The sequence below is a fragment of the Fusarium graminearum genome, chromosome 1, assembly GCF_000240135.3.
Source record: "Fusarium graminearum PH-1 chromosome 1, whole genome shotgun sequence".
In the NCBI taxonomy this organism is placed as follows: domain Eukaryota; kingdom Fungi; phylum Ascomycota; class Sordariomycetes; order Hypocreales; family Nectriaceae; genus Fusarium; species Fusarium graminearum.
In genome coordinates, this window is record NC_026474.1 from 7,962,579 (window position 1) to 7,980,191 (window position 17,613).

The window sequence follows — 17,613 nt, forward strand, 5'->3', positions numbered from 1 at the left end:
TGCAAACCTACCCAAATATTAAGGTGCATATTAGACATAGCATAGTCGCAAAGCTCATGGCCAACCTAGTCAGTGTTGAAGCAAATCTAGTATGTTGCCCTTCTCAGATTGCTAGTGGAGATGACAAAAGCTAGTGATGTCTATCGCAAACATCATCTCACTGTTCTCGTTGGACAATCGTAATGAGACGGGACCTCAGTAGAAGGACTGAAGATTGCCTTTATCTCATTCACCTGAAGGCGAGTTTGTGACCAAAACGATTCCCCTGTTTGTGAAAGAAACCAAGAGCATAGCATGACAGTGCTAAGCTGCGCAGCAATATCATCAGCCCACCTCTCAGGCGGAAGCTTTCGCTAACCACAAACACAGCTATAGGAATCAAAGGCAGGCCATCATATAACCAAAACGTGATAGTAGTGTCACTTCACTTGCTTGTTAGAGATACATAGGGAAGCTAAGTCGCGTATTCGACCGCGAAGTTTCCGGAGTTTATATGTACACGACCCCCGCTCCCTCTCACACAGCGATCCATCTAAGGTATCAAAAAGTCACTCGCTTAGTGAGCGTTGTTCTTGTGGTGACCTAGATAATTCTTTCGTTAGAAAAGATATCTCCTTTCACCTTTGCTTTGAATATACTTACGGAGATGGAAATAGTAGTTCTGGGCGTAACCAATACCGACGAGGAAGACAATCAGGTGAATGATGGCTGTATAAAAACAATGTCAGAATCCGTAAATCATGTCCGTCTCAAGATGGGGGAGTCCGTACGCTTGGCAGTAGGGTTCTTGCCGAAGTGCTTGGCCTGGTATCGGCCGAGGAGACCCTTAGCCTTGACCTCGGGGGCGGCACCTCGGGGAAGCTTCTCGTAGAAGCTGACGACACGCTGCATGCGGATAGCATCAGGAGCGGCGCCAATGGCCTGTGGTGAATCGAACTCGGTCAGCCTTCCAAATCTCCATCATGGTGGATTTTCCCTCGTATCGATCGACCGTCCAATAAAAAAGTCCACATCATATCTTATCCATCCAAGAGTCGTCGGGATCGAATTCGAAAACCAATGTAGAGAATAATCATCGTGTTTTGCGTACCTTGGGAGAAGCGACCTATTTTTTGGAAATCCGGTGTTAGCAACGGAATCAATCGGAGCACCGGGCGTTTGCGCCCATAACCGAAGGGGCTCTCTCTCACCTTGGGAGGAATGAGCGTCGAGAGCGCTCGGCGGGTGACGAAGCTCATGATGTCGGTATTTCGAAGGGTTCGAGACTCGGGAATTGGTCAATTGCCGCGTTGGTCCGTCGAGGATCTGAATGACGCTCAATTAAAGGGCTGGAGAAGGAGGTTCTGTCGAGATGGATTTGGTCCCGCCCAGATTCAGGTTCTTGCCGAAAAGCACTCGTTCCACGTCCTCGGCGAAACTACTGGTCCGCTCCACCCAATCAGCAACGCTGTATTCAAGCTTGCTTCAACCTCAGAATATCGCCGCAGCCCACCATCACTCACTCTAGAAACGTCACGCCCACAACGTCAATTGAAAGCCGAAGCCTTGCAATCATGGCCGCCCTCCGATCTCAGAGTGCGGCTCGTATGCTGCGAAGCGCCGCTGTTCCTCGAGTCGCCCTCTCCGCCGCCCCCCGACGATTCCAGAGCAACATCACCTCAGCTACTGGTACCATCACTGGCCCCGTTGCCAACGAGCCCGACTACAACATCCAGGCCGACAAGGCTACCTCGTACGGCTTCCTGGCGCGCGATTTAATATTGATAAGATGGAATTCGAATGCTGACTGACCGCCAGCACCTACACCCCCGTCCCTCGATCAATCCAGGATGGTAGCGAAGAGATCCTTCCCGCAGCCATTATGTCAGGCGCTCCTATGGAGCTCCAGGCCCGAACAGTTCGGTTCGTCAATACCATATGAAAATTCGATGTCGCCATCAAAAGACCGAGGAACTAACAACAACGGCAGCATCTACCAGGAAGCCAAGCCCGCTACACAGTCCGGTGACTGGCGCGGTCGACGCTGGCGAATGGATTGGGACATTCTCCCCAAGGGACACCGATGGGAGAACCCTCTGATGGGCTGGCAATCATCGGGTGACTTCATGCAGGGAACCCACATCAACTTCGAAAGCAAGGAGGACGCCATTCACTTTGCTGAGAAGCAGGGTTATGAATACTTTGTTCAGGAGCCAAACTCTCGCAAGTTTGCCCCCAAGGCCTACGCCAACAACTTCCTGTACTCCGCCAGGAAGCTCAAGCACATCAGGACGAAATAGACGGCTTAGACAGCCTGCTCTTATGTAAATATGTTTATTTGAAAAACTCATTTTCGTGTGTTCCAGCATGAGCCTCAGATAAATATTGCAGTTCGAAGTCACAATTATGAACCAGCGGCATGATCAATTAATGATTCATTATCATTTCTTTCTGAAATATGGAGTCCACGATGTGTTGGAGTACGACTACGAAGTCGCTCCAAAACGCCCGGCCTGGTTCTGTTTCTCATTCCTATCCTTACCACAATGTTGATATTTACCCCTAACGCCAAGCTAGGAACTGTTACGATAACGCCGGCATTCTCTACCGCTTAACCAAAGGCTAGTCCGACCATATTTCCAGGTCTAATATCAAAGTCACGTTGTAATCATGGGGTCGTGGCCGTTTCGTGTCTGGGGAGGCAGTCTACCGAGGTCAGGCACGTCGTTATACAAGCCAAGCTCCAGGTACTCAGGTAGACTTTTGCCTTTGTCGCGAGCAGTATTCTCGGCCCAGACGCGCATTCTCACGAGCTGGCGGATGGCCGACTCGCGTCTTTGGGATTGCCGTTCCAGAATGGCACGGTTGACGTTATCAGCTACTTCTAGGCGCAGCTCTGGTTTTAACAGAGCTGCTAATTCTGGCTCAAGCGAGTCCGATGGGAACATGAGTAGTGCCATCGTCTTCTCTAGATCCCCGAGGAACTTGTTGTTCGTAGGTGCTCTAGGGCCTAGTTGCTCTGTGGCAAACTTGAGCGCCGGCCCAATATCGCCTCCAGGTGTATTACAGGTACGAATGAGTTCGACAAGTTGAAGTCGTAGCAGAGAAAAATGCAGTGCTTTGTCTTCATCTAGGATCTTTTTGTCGAGTTAGCGACGGTTCGTTCAAGTGTGCGTAACATGAAAAGTGTATGGAGAAAGGGGTCATAACAAAGTGGTTGTTTCTCATCAAAGGCCCGAAGGCTCTATGAGTGGTGCATGTAAAACTCGAGTTCTAATCATCCCAAGTGTGGTAATTAATGGTGGGAAATTGGCTTACCTCGGGGTCGAAATCATTTAATGTTTCAATAGCTGTTTGGATATTGCCGCTATGGATACACTTTTGTATTTCCTGTCTGGCAATGATAGAAGGTGTCTCCTGGTGAGGGACCAGATTGGCCTCTTTGGAAAAATTGGCTGCGGCGTTTGGATATCCCTCCATGGTAAGGTAGTCCAGAATCAATGCATTGATATCACTGTTGAAATCGTTAGCAATTGTTGGTTAAAACATGACTGCAAAAACGAGATGTATGGTATGGTGAGTTCAGAAAAATTGAAGATTGATATCGTGTTTCCGCATTATATGCTAGGAGAGATTCCCATTGATAGTTCGTTCATCATTTCACCGGTGGTAGTGCTGGGGTAGTGAAGAAATAGTATCTTACCTTTTGGGAGATTTGACCTCTTCAACACGAAGTTCAAAGTCATGTTGAGGTCTGGAAGGAGTAGCTGTAGAAGCAGATGACGTCTGATTCTCGAGTCAGCGCCCAGCTTTACGCAAAGCTTGGGCTGAAGCTCGGCTTGCCGACAATGAAGCTCACCATTTTGAACAAGTATCCCACACACGTCTCGGTACAACTCGTTTCGATTCGAAGCTTGAACAGGGACTGTTAATCGACGGTACGACAGAGAAGCAATAGCCGAATGGAGGCTGCGGGCGATTCAGCGCATGGAGAATCAGGCCCAAAGATCTTGTGACAAGATCAGAACAATGCTGGCAGAAACTTTTTCTGAGATTGCTCTGAGCGATGTTTGGAAAGAAAAGAAAAAGAAGAAGAAAGTTTGATGGAAGATGGGAAGAGAAGAAAAGGTGATTGGGGGGCTGGAGGAAAAGAAGCCCCGAGTCGTGGGTCCAAAACTTGTAGCCTCATAACAGGGTTTGAGAGCCAATCACAAACGCGGAAAGCTCCACTAACTCGTGCCCTGTGTGCCTCAGGTCTCTATTCATGACAGCCCCGCTGAGACGCGACTGGTAGCAACTGGTGGGGGCTAGGGAAGCTTGGTCCCTGGAGATTGAGCTACGTTACAGGCGACAGGGCAAGGCGGGCAGTCTGTTGGCGGTTGATGCCGGGGCTTAGCATCCATCCATCTCAAGTGCACTGGTTCCGTCGATATCGATCTTGGGTTATACAAATATTGCATCTCATGATGTGATACCCATGACGGCCATATGTGACAACCCTCCGACCACCTCGGTATAGTCGAATAAAAGCATCAATAGATTAATCAGTTTTAAACCAGCACACACTTCATCATGGTCATGGTACCTACCCTAACCCAGTGTCAATGTCTGGAGCCAAGCCACATTACCTTCAACACAGGTCACCATGGCATCGAGCTAAAGGACTAGACCAAGCTTATCTCTTGTGCAGTAGCAGTTTGGATCGTGCGGAGAAGGTAATGCGCCTTCGGCCATCGCCGTCTTTCGATAGATACCAGATATGAGGAGAACCCTGACGAGGTCCGGTCGATCGTCAAAACGAGAACAAGGCCCTGAGCTTAGCTTATTGTTCCTTTTTCGTTCTCGCTTCACAAGTTCAACCACCAACTTTGCATATATATACATACATACAGCTACCTACTGTACACCGAGTCCTCCCTCTTCAACATCTCCCGATAGCTTCCCTTGGAGCTTTTCACTGAAGCTCTTCTGTCTCTGTTCCCGCTTCTTCTTGGGCCCTTTGTGGATCACACACGCGACAGGGCCGTGCTTAGCTGCTCCACCAAAGAACGGGCGAGCCAAACCCTCACTCAAATCGAAGTTTGAAGGCACCGACTGCTCGTACAGCTCGTGGACATTGCAGGGCAGTTTTCGAAAAGAGGAGAGTTTTTGTATTCTTCCTCTGTCGAGCCGTCCTCGGTCCTTTGCCTGTCCGATCCTCTAGTCCTTTTTACTTCACATCCAAATTCAAGGTTGACGGTGACTTCATCGAGAACTAACCTACCGCAATGTCCGCCTCTGCAATCCCTGAAATGAATGGCGGGCTTGAGAGTCATGTCACGGTTCAGAAGCGAGCTTACTATTCACCTCCTTGGGCCGATGTCAGTATCATCGGTGTTGCGGGCAGCTCTGGCTCGGGCAAGTCGACCTTGTCCCAGGCCATCGTCAAGAAGCTGAACCTACCCTGGGTCGTTATTTTATCCATGGCATGAACCCTTGAAAACCTTATATATTAAAAACACCATGCTTATTATATGTTTAGGACTCTTTCTATAAGACCTTGACTCCCGAGCAGTCCAAAATGGCTTTTGCCAATGAACATGACTTTGACTCTCCCGACGTATGCATTCTGTTCTGCATGTGAAGACATGAACTCTCAAAACAGTAGCTGATGGACAACTTATACAGGCCATCGACTTTGATGTTCTAGTTGAAAAACTAAGGGACCTAAAAGCTGGGTATGTCTGGTTGGCGACAGCTTCATTATTGGCGTCGAAGAACTCAACTGACGTCTCACTATACTTACAGACGGCGTGCTGAGATCCCTGTTTATTCATTTGCGAAGCATGCGCGACTGGACCATACGACATCCATCTACTCGCCCCATGTACTGGTTCTAGAGGGTATTTTTGCTTTATATGACCCCCGAGTCATTGAGCTACTTGATATGGGTGTAGGTTCAAGCTACTGCGAGTCGTAAAGTGATTGGGCTCTGACCATTGATTAGATATATTGTGAAGCAGATGCGGATACATGTCTATCACGAAGACGTAGGTTCTGGTAGCATTGCATCTCAAGTGGATTAATCACTAAGTGAACATGATTAGTTGTGCGCGATGTGCGAGAACGTGGCCGAGATATCGAGGGTATCATCAAGCAGTGGTTCGGGTTTGTCAAGCCCAACTTTGAAAAGGTATATCCGCCGTATTGGATAGGATATAATGACTTCAAGTTTACTGACAACTCCAAAGTTTGTCGAGCCCCAGCGCAAGGTGGCCGATTTAATCGTGCCGAGAGGTATCGAGAACAGAGTAGCTCTTGGTAAGTCCTGCCCTTGATGTCAGTATGTTTTGCGGCTTACATTCATAGACATGATGGTCCAGTTCGTTGAGAAGAAGCTGTTTGAAAAGTCAAGACACCATCGAGAGGCGCTGTCTCGACTCGAAGCAGCGAGCAAGGATTCTGCTCTATCTGACCGTGTTGTGGTATTGAACGATACCCGACAACTCAAATTTATGAACACCATCCTGCAAGATATCGACACAGATCCCGAGGATTTCATATTCTACTTTGACAGACTTGCTAGCTTGATCATCGAACAGTAAGATACCAGCGAGAGGCGAAATTGAAGGACTTGCTAACATAGTAAAGGGCCCTTAACAACGCCCATTTCGAGGCCAAGAAGATCATTACACCACAGGGATACGAATACAAGGGCCTTGTGCCAACAGGTGAGGTCTGCGCCGTTATTGTACTCCGAGGAGGATCAGCGTTTGAGCCGGCGCTGCGAAAGACTATTCCGGACTGCCGAACAGGCCGACTTCTGATCCAGTCCGACTACTCAACAGGAGAGCCGGAGCTTCACTACTTGCGACTGCCCGATGATATCGCAAGCCAGCAAAGTGTGCTGCTACTTGATACACAAATGGCTACCGGCGGTGCTGCCTTGATGGCGGTGCAAGTCTTGGTCGACCATGGCGTACAGCAGGACCGCATTGTCCTGGCAACATACTCGGCAGGCAAGGTTGGACTTCACAGATTGACGTCTGTATTCCCAGAAATCACTGTGGTGGTTTGCAATATGCTTGACTACCAACAGGAACGATGGGTAGAGAAGAGGTATTTCCGCTGTTAGTCTAGTGCTGTCGACACGCTGTTGCATGCATGTATGGATAGTATATATCTTTCTGCAAAATGAGCCCAAAACATATTGAGACAATGGTAACAAGATTGAATCAATCTACCAAGTGTCTGCAGTCAATATTGGTGGTAGAGTTGGTATTGGAATGACTGGCTGAAATACCAAAACACAACCGTAAAGCACAGAAACAAACGAATAAAATGTTGCTACGTCAGCTATTATGGTTCGAGATCCACCCTGTGACATCGCATCTGTAATCGATTGATAACAAGAACCCATGAAAAGAAAATGGTGCTTCCGCAGCTAACAGCATAAATATCTTGGAAAAGAGGAGCCACTCGGTGATACTATTTATTACTTGACGCAAAGTCGGCCGACATATCCGGCACATGATTTGGTAGATACTTGAGGACTCAACATTAACTCAATTTTTGTTGTATGTTGTACATTCGATGTTGAATGACAGAAATACAATATATATCTTGATGATATCCCATGCTTCTAGAACTGGAGTGGAATAACCTTTAATCGATTTTGCATAGATCGCCAAGAAATTAAATGGCGGCCATGGCGGCCATGGATTGACAGCTTGGGCGATCAAACCATGACGTAGCTGAACCATCATGGAGGTACCTTCCCACCACCTTTCAGCTGCTGCATCCGTCCCTGTTGTACAGCTCCGTAAACGGGAAGCTCCATCGAATGCATTACACAATAATTAACTTAATAGTCGCATCGAAACCCGAAGAGACCAATCTCTCTTCTTGCTCTCTGTTTCGTTTTGTTTTACCAACTTGCACACTCCATTGAGTGCTCTTTCTCTCAGCATTTTGACTGTTTCGTCGTCTGAGCGCTTTGTGTCTTTAATACTTGTCGTCACCAGCGAATATTCTACCTCGACTTCTACCGACTTGACAAAATCATGCCTGTGCCTACCATGATGGCCGCGCGACTGGCTCGCGCTGGCCAAACCAGAGCCATCAACAGCTCTCGTTGCATAAAGCCCTCTCTCATTCCTCGCCCACTTTACTCGTCGCAATCACGAAGCTTCGTTAAGCTCACAGGTGCCTCACCTTCTATCACCAAAGGTTCCCCAGTAACCAGCCGAGTAACCCGCCAATTGCCCTCCCAATTCTTCGTGCGCAATCTCTCTGGAAAGCCACTGCCCCAAGGAAAGTCGTGGATTCTCAATTTTTGCTATCGCGCAGCAGCTTGGGTTGGAATCTCGATATCTGTAATTGGAGTCGGCGTTGTGGGCTTCTTCATCTATGATGCGTCTACATACTCCGAACATCCTAATCACAGCGATATCGACGTCTCAAAGATTGCCCTCCAACCTCGCAGTGGAGGTGAAAAGAACCTACCGATTGCCGAAGTTTACATTGACGACGATGATACCGAAGAGCACCGTCGTCTGAAGGATAAGCCTCGACTGGTTATTCTTGGTGGTGGATGGGGCGGCGTTGCGCTTCTCAAAGAGTTGAACCCAGAGGACTACCATGTTACAGTTATCTCGCCGACCAACTACTTCCTTTTCACCCCCATGCTTCCCTCCGCAACAGTTGGCACTCTCGAGTTGCGATCGCTTGTTGAGCCCATCCGAAGAATTCTAAGCCGTGTCAACGGCCACTTCATTCGTGCCAAAGCTGAAGATGTGGACTTTTCCCACAAGATGGTCGAAGTGTCACAAGTCGACGCAAGCGGAAAAGACATCCGGTTCTACGTTCCCTACGATAAGCTCGTCATTGCTGTTGGTTCAACAACCAATCCCCATGGTGTCAAGGGTCTAGAAAATGCATTCTTCTTGAAGGATATTAACGATGCTCGCAAAATTCGAAACCAAGTCATTCAGAACTTTGAGCTGGCTAACCTGCCTACCTGTTCCGATGAGGAACGCAAGCGTCTGCTCTCTTTCTGTGTCAGTGGTGGCGGTCCTACAGGCGTTGAGTTTGCTGCAGAGCTTTTCGATCTCCTTAACGAGGATCTAACCCGACACTTCCCTCGCCTTCTACGAAACGAGATCTCTGTTCACCTTATTCAGAGCCGCAGCCATATCCTCAACACTTACGATGAGACCGTGTCTCGATATGCTGAGGACCGATTTGCCCGTGATCAGGTTGATGTCCAAACAAATTCTCGTGTCAAGGAGGTTTTGCCTGATAAGATCATCTTCACACAAAAGCAAGAGGGTGGTGGAACAATTACCAAGGAGCTCCCTATTGGATTCTGTCTCTGGTCCACGGGTGTCTCGCAAACTCAATTCTGCCAAACTCTGGCTGCCAAGTTGCGCAAGAGTCAGACAAACCGACACGCTCTGGAGACTGACACTCACCTCCGTCTCAACGGCTCACCTATGGGTGATGTGTACGCCATCGGCGATTGTTCCACTGTTCAGAACAACGTCGCCGATCACGTCGTCACTTTCCTTCGTTCCCTAGCCTGGAAGCGAGGCAAGGACCCAGAGACTTTGCAACTCAGCTTCGCCGACTGGCGCGGTGTCGCTGATGATGTCAAGAAGCGATTCCCCCAGGCTGTTGGCCACCTTAAGCGTGTGGACAAGCTGTTTGAGGAGTTCGATAAGGACAAGTCCGGCACCCTCGACTTTGACGAGCTGACCCAGCTGCTTCGCAACGTCGATAACAAGCTCACATCTTTGCCCGCGACCGCCCAGCGTGCTCATCAGCAAGGACAGTACCTGGCCCGAAAGTTCAACCGCATGACACGCCTGCACGAGGGTCTAGATGCCAACGACATCCGTGATGGCGATGTTGACGCAGCTGTTTACAAGGCATTCGAGTACAAGCATCTTGGCAGTCTTGCTTATGTTGGCAACTCTGCTATTTTCGACTGGGGTGAAGGTCGAAGCATTGCTGGTGGTCTTTGGGCCGTCTATGCTTGGCGTTCTGTCTACTTTGCCCAGAGCGTGAGTCTGCGAACGCGACTCTTGATGGCTATGGATTGGACCAAGCGAGGTCTCTTTGGACGAGGTTCGTATTTCTTGTCAATTTTTGCGAACGATTACTAACAGAGGACAGATCTTATGAGTTTCTAAACAATTTCTCCTTACGACATAATATTCTTTTCTTTCAGATTTCGTGGCGTTGGAGCTTAGTATGGAGGCATTTGGAGACTTGCAAAAAAAGATGTTGCTAGATGTGGACGTACGATATATGGAGAACAGTACATCCGCACTTAATCCATAGAGTTGTCCGTGTTTTATAATGGTTCAAGCAAGATTTGTAGCAAAAGTCGCACTATTATTTTCTCGCTAAATCCTCTGGATGCCGGTCTATCGTCTATTATATCTTGAAGTCCTTGTATGTCCACTTCTCCGTGAACTTGCCCTTTGCCTGCTTGTGGAATGGAATATGTCTCCTGCTCTCGACCTTTCCGCGCACCATCATGCTTCGGTACCTGTCTCGGAGTAGGTTACCTTCGGGTTTCAATCGTCGCAGTGAGTCCTGTAGCTCATCCGGAAGAACCAGCTCAAGATCTCGCTCGGGAAGCTTGTACTTGCCGAGCTGCTTGCGCCGCAACTTCTCCTGGCGGAGCTCGTCGATGGGGTCGACTGGCTCTTCATTCAGCGCAGCGAGGGCCTTGTTTCGCTCCTTTTCTTCAATCTCCTCGGCAATCTCTCTGATGCGCTGCTCTTGGCGTCGCTGGGCCTTGATAGCAGCCTTTTGCTTTGCAAGACGTTCTTCCTCCTTGCGACGCGCAATGCGATTGCGCTGAGTTTGTGTCTTTCTCTGCGGGCGCTTGACGGACGGCTTGCTGTCTTCGGCACCGCTCTGGAAACCTTCCCACTCGGAGTCCTCCTCCCATTCGGAAAGATTGGCACGAGCCTCGGCGGCCTCTGCCTCAGCTGCTGACCGTGCGGCGGCCTCTTGCTTCTCCTTTTCCCGTTCCTCTTGTGCCAGGCGCTGTCGCTCAGCCTCAAGGGCCTTTTCGCTCTCCTCTGCTAAGCGCTCCTCGTAGTCGGTGAACATAGGGTTGTAACTGTATCCTCCAGTAGGCTTGAGAACAGCAGGTATCTGCTTTCCGCTCTCGAGTAGGGATAGGGGCTCCTTCTTCATTGACTTTGGTACCTTAGGCTTGACCTCCTCTTCCAAAAAGTTGTCGGTCTCCTTCTCCTTAGGCGCCGCAGCAGGCATATCCCAGATATCGTAAGTAGCATCCTGTACTTGAACGGTGTTCTCGTGTTGACCGTCGGCAACTCGCTTTAGTCGAGAGAGCTCCTTGTGGGACACCCAATCAGTTCGCTGGCGCTTCGTGGGGAGAATTCCGTTGGTGGTCTTGTCGCCTGGTCGCTTGCGCATGGAGACAGCGGCAACTGGCGACCGAGCATTGATGATATCGTCGGCCTTGAGGCCCTTCTTGATGTGCTTGTTGAACTTCTTCTCAAGACCAGCATCGCCCTTGATGTCGAGGGTGAAGAGCTGTTCGGACGGTCGTTCCTTGACGACACCACTGTTTGCTTGTTAGCTAGGGGTTGAATGCGCGACAAAATAATAGCTTACCCTTGAATGATCTCCTTGTTCAACTCTTCGAGACCCTCCTGGACGTCGGTAACATCAACATTCTTTCTCCACGCCTTCTTTCCCTTTCGCGAAGGCTGGTTGTGCTGCTTTGGCGCAGAGCCATTGCCAGCGTTCTTTGATTCCAATACAGGCATTTTTGCGATTCCTTTCCCAGAAAGGATATCTTGCAATGTCGATAATGAAGAACAAAAATGCTGCTTGTCGATAGAAGTGGTGGGGGACCGATTTCTTAATTTTTTAGTGGAGCCGAAAGTCTCGACTCGCTATGTCCACAGAAAATACGGAGACGGTGTAAGTTACGCTTGACTTGTTGGGGACACCGTTTGAGTTCAGGTTACTAAGTAAACGGAGACATGTTCTTATCGGCACGTGCACCTTCCTTGAACTCGTTCAGGGTGGCCTCCATCTCATACGCTCCTGCCGAATCTAGGATCTAGACGCTCCTTTCTCCAGATTCCAACTGGTAATTAGCCTTTATCCCTACAATCAAGTTGCCACTCTCGAGGTTACACTATTCTTTGATCCTTCTTTGCGTCGCCAAGATCAGGTTCATCTTTTGAACGTAACAACGAGATCGTATTCCTTCTGACGACCTATATCTCTTAGCTTTGACAGCTGTCACATACACCGTCCCTGCAAGAGACACCGAACAAGACCACATAACCGCAAACATGGCGCAAGCTGGAGGCTCATACAACAACCCCTTGAAGAAATTCAAGTGTGTATATCAATAACAATTGTCATATATAACTTGCTAATCGCTTATACAGGCTGGTGTTTCTGGGAGAGCAGAGTGGTACGTCCATGACCGATCACGGACCTTTCCGTTTCAACATCACTAACAACAACCCCAACAGTTGGCAAGACCTCTTTGATCACACGATTCATGTACGACTCTTTCGACAACATGTACCAAGCGACGATTGGCATTGATTTCCTTTCCAAGGTCAGCACCGTCACAGCCGAGCCTAGGCGCAAGACTAACATGCGGTGCACTTAGACCATGTACCTCGAGGACCGAACGGTGCGATTGCAGCTCTGGGATACCGCCGGACAAGAACGATTCCGAAGTCTGATTCCATCCTATATCCGTGATTCAAGCGTGGCAGTTGTTGTCTATGACATCTCCAGTATGTGTCCCTAGGCTGACCCCACCACTATTAACCGCCTCGCCTCCAATCGTGGCTATGCATGAGTCGTGCTAACTATGGGCTCCTGCACAGACGCCAAGTCGTTCCAAAACACCAAGAAATGGATTGATGATGTACGAGCCGAACGAGGTAACGATGTTATTATTGTGCTGGTTGGCAACAAGACGGATTTGAACGAGAAGCGAGAAGTTACTACACAGCAGGGCGAGGAAGAGGCTAAGAAGAACAACTTGATGTTTGTCGAGACAAGCGCAAAGCTGGGCCACAACGTGAAGAACCTATTCAAGAGGATAGCACAGGCCCTGCCTGGTATGGAGGGAAGCGACGCTGCTGCGCAAGCTTCAAACCAGAGTAAGTGAGCCATTTGCGACTTTTTAGATGCAACTAACACATTGTCTTAGTGATCGACGTCAAGACGAACAACACGCAGCAATCACAAGAGGGATGCGCGTGCTAAATACCATCACGCCGAATCAGAACTGGAGTACTGGAGTATCTGGGAAAACGCAAGCCATGCTCGAATCGCGAAAGAACCTTTGCTACGTCGCGCATAAGACAGGATATCAAGCATAGCGTGCGGATTTTAGTGCGGGAGCTTGTATAATACAACCAGGACTACGAGCCTACGATCGTTATATAAGACACTTTAATGCCTTGGTTCGACTAGCTTTGAGGCTAATCAATCATTTCGCTTCTAATACTATTGCTCGATATAAATCAGGGGTGACATTCCAAGATGCCCGGATATGTGGCGATCCAAACGCCTTGGTGACAGTGCATTCGTCTTTTGTTGGCCAAACATGGTACGTATCTCAAAAAAAAATGTGTTGTTTTATGTAAGGCAAACATTCTCCCGGTTTTCTTTTAAGCGGCATTTTGTACCTGCACCTCGCCATTGGCGAGACCGAAATAGGCCGCAATGGGCTTCTGCGCTTGCGACTCCTTGCCCAGCTTGACAGCTTCGTTTCCATTGAAGCCGTGAAACAAACCAATTTCAACAATACCAGGTGTTCGGACCAGTTCCTCGGCGAGGGCATTAACCTCCCAGGCACCATTTTCTCCACGGCCCTTGTTCTCGGAGTTGATATCCTTGGGAAGAAGCAAGGGAGAGAACGGTGCGTCAATAAGCCACATGCCGTTGTCTGTTACACATTCGCCAGCTTTGGCAGGGAGACCTGAACGAATGGCAGGTTTGGGGGACCCCATGGCTCGAAGGCGGACCAGAACATCAGGTGCGGACAAGGGAAGAACCTCGATAGGAATGGTCTTCCATGTAGTACATAGTTTGGGAGATTGCTTTCGGTAATCTGCTGTGCGTCAGTAATTTGTTCTAAATATATCATAAACAGTAATAATTGGTGCATACCAGCTACAGCGATAAACTTTTTGGCAGCAATTGCAACCAATTTCTCCTGGAACAAACAAGCACCGCCGCCCTTGATAAGATTGAGGTCCTCGTCCACCTCGTCAGCGCCATCAAAGGCAACGTCAAGAGGAACAGGAAGGCCATCCACCATAGGCCTCTCATCCAAGTTTACAAGATTCAAGCCAGCAGCACGAATAAGACCCTTTGACTGACTTCCAGTAGGAATAAAAGTCATTCCCTTGTAGAATTCGGGTCCCTTGCTGACAATGGCGTCCACAACGTAGACAACGGTGCTACCAGAGCCAATTCCGACAAACTTGTAAGAGGCATCGAGGTGATCATTGACTGCCTGATAGGCGGCCAACTTTTTGGCCGACTCAACTAGGTTTGCTGATGAAGACATTGCTCTTGAGCTGCACCTGATACTGGGGCTGAGACCTTGGCTTTGTTTACAGCTGCGTATGTGGGTTGGCGGGATGTGCAGGACCCCGCGATGCAAATGACGAGGTGTGGTGGGGAGAATTCGAGATGTAGTATAGGGTAGTTTGGTTGAGATGTTTCTAACACCAAAGAGAGACTGAGAGGAGGAGAAGCCCCGTGATGTACGGACTGGGGATACCCGTCTTATAGTGCTGTAGTTTCTGAAATAATATGTGGGAGGAAAGGAAGCGATTTCAACCAGAACCGTCGACTTTCTGGTGGAGAGATGTGTAAGCCACTTCATGGGAAAAGCGAATGGATCCTTTCGCCAAGGGCAGGCCATAGATAAAGTTGGAAGAAAGCACGGCAAAATGGAAAGTCAGGGTATCCGTCAAGACACGAATGAGCAGGCATAAAAGAATCACATGCGAGTTAGTAACTGCTTTCAGCCGATCCAACTCAAGTCAGATCAGAAAGATGGCCTATTATACTTCGCGAATCAAGTGCGACAATTTACTGCCATTAGCGGGCCAACGAAACGGGTTTCGGAAAGCGTCGACACACCCTGCAGGTTTTCTTTGCAGACGGAAGCATATGTCATCTAAAAACAGGCAAGTACAGAACCATCATTGACTTGGAGCAGACTTGGAGGCGCATTTTGGGGTTGCATTGAGTGACGTGATGGTTGCTGTCAACGCCCAGAGCTCCAAGATGAAGCAAGCATGAATAAGCACCATGATTGGCTGACAAGCTCTAACATCAGCATGACTTTTCCTGACATGACCACGTGATTTAAGATTACACCGGCAGTCTCGGGCGCAAAGTCTTGGATACAGACCCCTGGTTGCATCATATTCGTGCCTGTTTCGTCTTTCTCCTGCGCGTTTCCTTTTGAGCCTCATTGTAAACTCGCAAAGGGCAACAACATACCGAATCTCCAAGCCTTAGGAAGGAAATATATTCTTTGTCAACCAAACCTCGCCATGTCTCGGCTTACTCGATCCCTCCGGCTACCCCGGCCCAAGGTAAGGCGCACGCGACTCGGACTCGATGTCATATTACGCGGATAAGAAGATGTCCATCAAATGCTAACAGAACCCGTTTGTAGAGCCTCTTTGGTATCACCAGCCTCCAGACCGGTACAGAGCTCATTTCACTGGCCCTCGTCTTCAACAAGATTACCGGTGTTTACGGACTCCTCGCCATCCTTACTGGATATCAGCTATCTCTCCTTCAACTCTCGACATACGTTTACTCCATCGCTGTCCTGGTTGGACTTGCGATCCTTACACCTCATGTCCGACGACAAAGCCCCTTTGAGTGCTTGGCCCTCGCATGGCTTTACATCATCGATACCGTTGTCAATGCAGCATACACCGCAGCTTTCGGCCTAGACTGGTACTTCTCTACTCAACTCAACGAGACAATCGAATCCAAGAAGACGGATCTGCCAAATTTCGTGGCTGAGGGTATGCAGGGCCTGCGAAAGGAGGCTGCTATGCATGGAAAGGTCGTTCCTCAGGAAACGGCTGCCAGCATGTTGCTGATTGTTGGCGCAACGTTGATCCGCGTGTATTTCAGCTTCGTCGTCATGGCGTATGCGAAGCAGGTGCTGCAAAAGTACATGCAACTGATGATTCTTGAGGGACCTGGTGTTGATGACCAGGAGGGTCCCTTCGCTGAGGATCTTCCTGACGGTGAGGGCCGCCGGGGACGCCTTGGCCGTTTGATGGTTTCTTGTGGTCGCGCTTACTGGCTGGACACCCGAGAGTCTGACGAATGGGCGCCCAGCCTGGGAGGATCCAACAAGCCAACTGGCGCGGGTACACTCTCTGGCGAGGTCTAGAAAGTCGTTTGACACGTGGGATCTGCCGCGGACTGTTGAGCGAAACTAAAAGATATACACGGATATTTGGAACATGAACATTGGCGGCAAGGCCGGTTGCTGCCTCTTTGCATTTTTGTGGTGCAAGTCATCACCGGCGGTTGATGCTCTGCGATTCATTCCATGATTGAAGGGTCCAACATACATAGGATAGACGGAATTTTGTTATGGGGAAGGTTGATATACGGAAATCCTCAGAAACCAGTACAAAGTCCATGCCGGACACAAAACCGACAACTCGGCCGGCGCGGAGGAAATGCGGCATCTGCGGCGAAAACGCGGCATGCTGTGGATCTTATAAACGGCGGCTGCGGATGGTGTGAGCGGATGAGCCGACAACAAGTTGGAAAGCGAAATTGCGTGATGGGACGATCCCGGCCTGAGTGCAAAGATGCGAGAACACATGATGGCTTCGCGCCGTTGCATATTGGGTCATCGTGGACCGTTTAGACGCAAGAATTGTTCCCTTGTTTACGAAGGATTTGTTTGGGTCATGAATTGTGGCATCATTTAGGATAGGACATTGACATAATGATAATACCTGCCACACAACGGCAGTTAATACCAGTAGATATTGAAACTGAATAACAATATTGATCTTGATAATGCTTGTCTTGGGATATCGTGAAAGCTCTTTACAACGATATAGTTAAACCTACTCTTTCTAATAGCCAATGATAGGCTACCAGTTAATCAATCAGTAAGCTTGATACTGTGTATTCAGCATCGATGGTTAGCTTCCTAGCCTCCGTCTTCGGACAGTCCCGCGTACGGAGGAGGCGACAGGGGACCTTCCGAGCACTGATTCTCTTTGTCTGTGCTTTGGGGTGAGTGAGTCTTATCTTTCGATTTCGATGGACCACCCGGATGATCGTGAAATGGGGTAGGCGGATTACCAATTGTACTGTTCTGGATGGAAATGTCGAGATGGTAAACTCGTAACTAGTAGCTTCAGGGTCCAGTTCTATTGGGAGAAATATACGGACACCGGCCGGTAGTCGGAGGCATCCTTGTTAATTGCAAGTTGCATTGGAAAAAGAGGTCATGCAGTTTTGGAACGACCAGTTGCATCGCCAATATCTCTCATCATTCTGGTGATTCTTTGCGCGGACCGTCGGTGGCCCAACAGTATGCCTCAGCAGGAACTCGGGGTG

The 17,613-nt window shown here is 49.0% G+C and overlaps 9 protein-coding genes across 9 annotated transcripts; 5 read left to right on the forward strand and 4 right to left on the reverse strand.

The window, feature by feature from the left end:
- Window positions 1–279: 279 nt before the first annotated feature.
- On the reverse strand, window positions 280–1,365 carry FGSG_02473 (uncharacterized protein). The gene is made up of 5 exons (XM_011320099.1): window positions 1,191–1,365; window positions 1,091–1,105; window positions 771–921; window positions 643–708; window positions 280–582 (listed from the first exon to the last, which is right to left on the reverse strand). The coding sequence occupies exons 1-5, from the start codon at window positions 1,236–1,238 to the stop codon at window positions 557–559; spliced, it is 306 nt and encodes a 101-aa protein (XP_011318401.1). The 5' UTR covers window positions 1,239–1,365; the 3' UTR covers window positions 280–556.
- A 148-nt stretch (window positions 1,366–1,513) lies between these two features.
- On the forward strand, window positions 1,514–2,360 carry FGSG_02474 (uncharacterized protein). Its single transcript, XM_011320100.1, has 3 exons — window positions 1,514–1,732; window positions 1,798–1,902; window positions 1,970–2,360. Exons 1-3 carry the CDS (start codon window positions 1,554–1,556, stop codon window positions 2,277–2,279), a joined length of 594 nt encoding a protein of 197 aa, XP_011318402.1. The 5' UTR covers window positions 1,514–1,553; the 3' UTR covers window positions 2,280–2,360.
- A 40-nt stretch (window positions 2,361–2,400) lies between these two features.
- Window positions 2,401–4,091, reverse strand: FGSG_02475 (uncharacterized protein). Its single transcript, XM_011320101.1, has 3 exons — window positions 3,683–4,091; window positions 3,298–3,493; window positions 2,401–3,116 (listed from the first exon to the last, which is right to left on the reverse strand). The coding sequence occupies exons 2-3, from the start codon at window positions 3,457–3,459 to the stop codon at window positions 2,637–2,639; spliced, it is 642 nt and encodes a 213-aa protein (XP_011318403.1). The 5' UTR covers window positions 3,460–3,493; window positions 3,683–4,091; the 3' UTR covers window positions 2,401–2,636.
- Window positions 4,092–5,246: 1,155 nt separating this feature from the next.
- Window positions 5,247–7,256, forward strand: FGSG_02476 (uncharacterized protein; the record flags this gene model as incomplete). Its single annotated transcript, XM_011320102.1, has 10 exons — window positions 5,247–5,426; window positions 5,501–5,578; window positions 5,647–5,696; window positions 5,767–5,911; window positions 5,966–6,008; window positions 6,066–6,151; window positions 6,210–6,279; window positions 6,328–6,559; window positions 6,610–7,088; window positions 7,216–7,256. The coding sequence occupies 10 exons, from the start codon at window positions 5,247–5,249 to the stop codon at window positions 7,254–7,256; spliced, it is 1,404 nt and encodes a 467-aa protein (XP_011318404.1).
- Window positions 7,257–8,021: 765 nt separating this feature from the next.
- Window positions 8,022–10,143, forward strand: FGSG_02477 (uncharacterized protein; the record flags this gene model as incomplete). Its single annotated transcript, XM_011320103.1, has 2 exons — window positions 8,022–10,022; window positions 10,135–10,143. The coding sequence occupies 2 exons, from the start codon at window positions 8,022–8,024 to the stop codon at window positions 10,141–10,143; spliced, it is 2,010 nt and encodes a 669-aa protein (XP_011318405.1).
- An 88-nt stretch (window positions 10,144–10,231) lies between these two features.
- On the reverse strand, window positions 10,232–11,771 carry FGSG_02478 (uncharacterized protein; the record flags this gene model as incomplete). The annotated part of the gene is made up of 2 exons (XM_011320104.1): window positions 10,232–11,566; window positions 11,617–11,771. The coding sequence occupies 2 exons, from the start codon at window positions 11,769–11,771 to the stop codon at window positions 10,399–10,401; spliced, it is 1,323 nt and encodes a 440-aa protein (XP_011318406.1). The 3' UTR covers window positions 10,232–10,398.
- Window positions 11,772–12,069: 298 nt separating this feature from the next.
- FGSG_02479 (uncharacterized protein) lies at window positions 12,070–14,004 on the forward strand. Its single transcript, XM_011320105.1, has 6 exons — window positions 12,070–12,355; window positions 12,408–12,433; window positions 12,495–12,583; window positions 12,638–12,767; window positions 12,861–13,139; window positions 13,190–14,004. The coding sequence occupies exons 1-6, from the start codon at window positions 12,309–12,311 to the stop codon at window positions 13,243–13,245; spliced, it is 627 nt and encodes a 208-aa protein (XP_011318407.1). The 5' UTR covers window positions 12,070–12,308; the 3' UTR covers window positions 13,246–14,004.
- Window positions 13,425–14,897, reverse strand: FGSG_02480 (uncharacterized protein). The gene is made up of 2 exons (XM_011320106.1): window positions 14,155–14,897; window positions 13,425–14,095 (listed from the first exon to the last, which is right to left on the reverse strand). Exons 1-2 carry the CDS (start codon window positions 14,876–14,878, stop codon window positions 13,653–13,655), a joined length of 1,167 nt encoding a protein of 388 aa, XP_011318408.1. The 5' UTR covers window positions 14,879–14,897; the 3' UTR covers window positions 13,425–13,652.
- A 544-nt stretch (window positions 14,898–15,441) lies between these two features.
- Window positions 15,442–17,003, forward strand: FGSG_02481 (uncharacterized protein). The gene is made up of 2 exons (XM_011320107.1): window positions 15,442–15,599; window positions 15,683–17,003. Exons 1-2 carry the CDS (start codon window positions 15,558–15,560, stop codon window positions 16,418–16,420), a joined length of 780 nt encoding a protein of 259 aa, XP_011318409.1. The 5' UTR covers window positions 15,442–15,557; the 3' UTR covers window positions 16,421–17,003.
- The last annotated feature ends 610 nt before the right edge of the window (window positions 17,004–17,613 follow it).

Bases quoted from the DNA above. Each gene is read 5' to 3' on its own strand.
- FGSG_02480 (XM_011320106.1), bottom strand. From the start codon at position 14,878: ATGAAGTGGCTTACACATCTCTCCACCAGAAAGTCGACGGTTCTGGTT. The intron at 14,096-14,154 runs GTATGCACCAAT...GACGCACAGCAG, and splicing joins AAAGTTTATCGCTGTAGCTG to ATTACCGAAAGCAATCTCCC.
- FGSG_02479 (XM_011320105.1), top strand. From the start codon at position 12,309: ATGGCGCAAGCTGGAGGCTCATACAACAACCCCTTGAAGAAATTCAA. The intron at 12,434-12,494 runs GTACGTCCATGA...CAACCCCAACAG, and splicing joins GTTTCTGGGAGAGCAGAGTG to TTGGCAAGACCTCTTTGATC. The intron at 13,140-13,189 runs GTAAGTGAGCCA...ACATTGTCTTAG, and splicing joins TGCGCAAGCTTCAAACCAGA to TGATCGACGTCAAGACGAAC.
- FGSG_02474 (XM_011320100.1), top strand. From the start codon at position 1,554: ATGGCCGCCCTCCGATCTCAGAGTGCGGCTCGTATGCTGCGAAGCGCC. The intron at 1,733-1,797 runs GTACGGCTTCCT...ACTGACCGCCAG, and splicing joins CAGGCCGACAAGGCTACCTC to CACCTACACCCCCGTCCCTC. The intron at 1,903-1,969 runs GTTCGTCAATAC...CAACAACGGCAG, and splicing joins CTCCAGGCCCGAACAGTTCG to CATCTACCAGGAAGCCAAGC.
- FGSG_02473 (XM_011320099.1), bottom strand. From the start codon at position 1,238: ATGAGCTTCGTCACCCGCCGAGCGCTCTCGACGCTCATTCCTCCCAAG. The intron at 709-770 runs GTACGGACTCCC...GTTTTTATACAG, and splicing joins CAAGAACCCTACTGCCAAGC to CCATCATTCACCTGATTGTC. The intron at 583-642 runs GTAAGTATATTC...AGAATTATCTAG, and splicing joins GAACTACTATTTCCATCTCC to GTCACCACAAGAACAACGCT.
- FGSG_02481 (XM_011320107.1), top strand. From the start codon at position 15,558: ATGTCTCGGCTTACTCGATCCCTCCGGCTACCCCGGCCCAAG. The intron at 15,600-15,682 runs GTAAGGCGCACG...ACCCGTTTGTAG, and splicing joins TCCGGCTACCCCGGCCCAAG to AGCCTCTTTGGTATCACCAG.
- FGSG_02475 (XM_011320101.1), bottom strand. From the start codon at position 3,459: ATGGAGGGATATCCAAACGCCGCAGCCAATTTTTCCAAAGAGGCCAAT. The intron at 3,117-3,297 runs GTAAGCCAATTT...CTCGACAAAAAG, and splicing joins TAAATGATTTCGACCCCGAG to ATCCTAGATGAAGACAAAGC.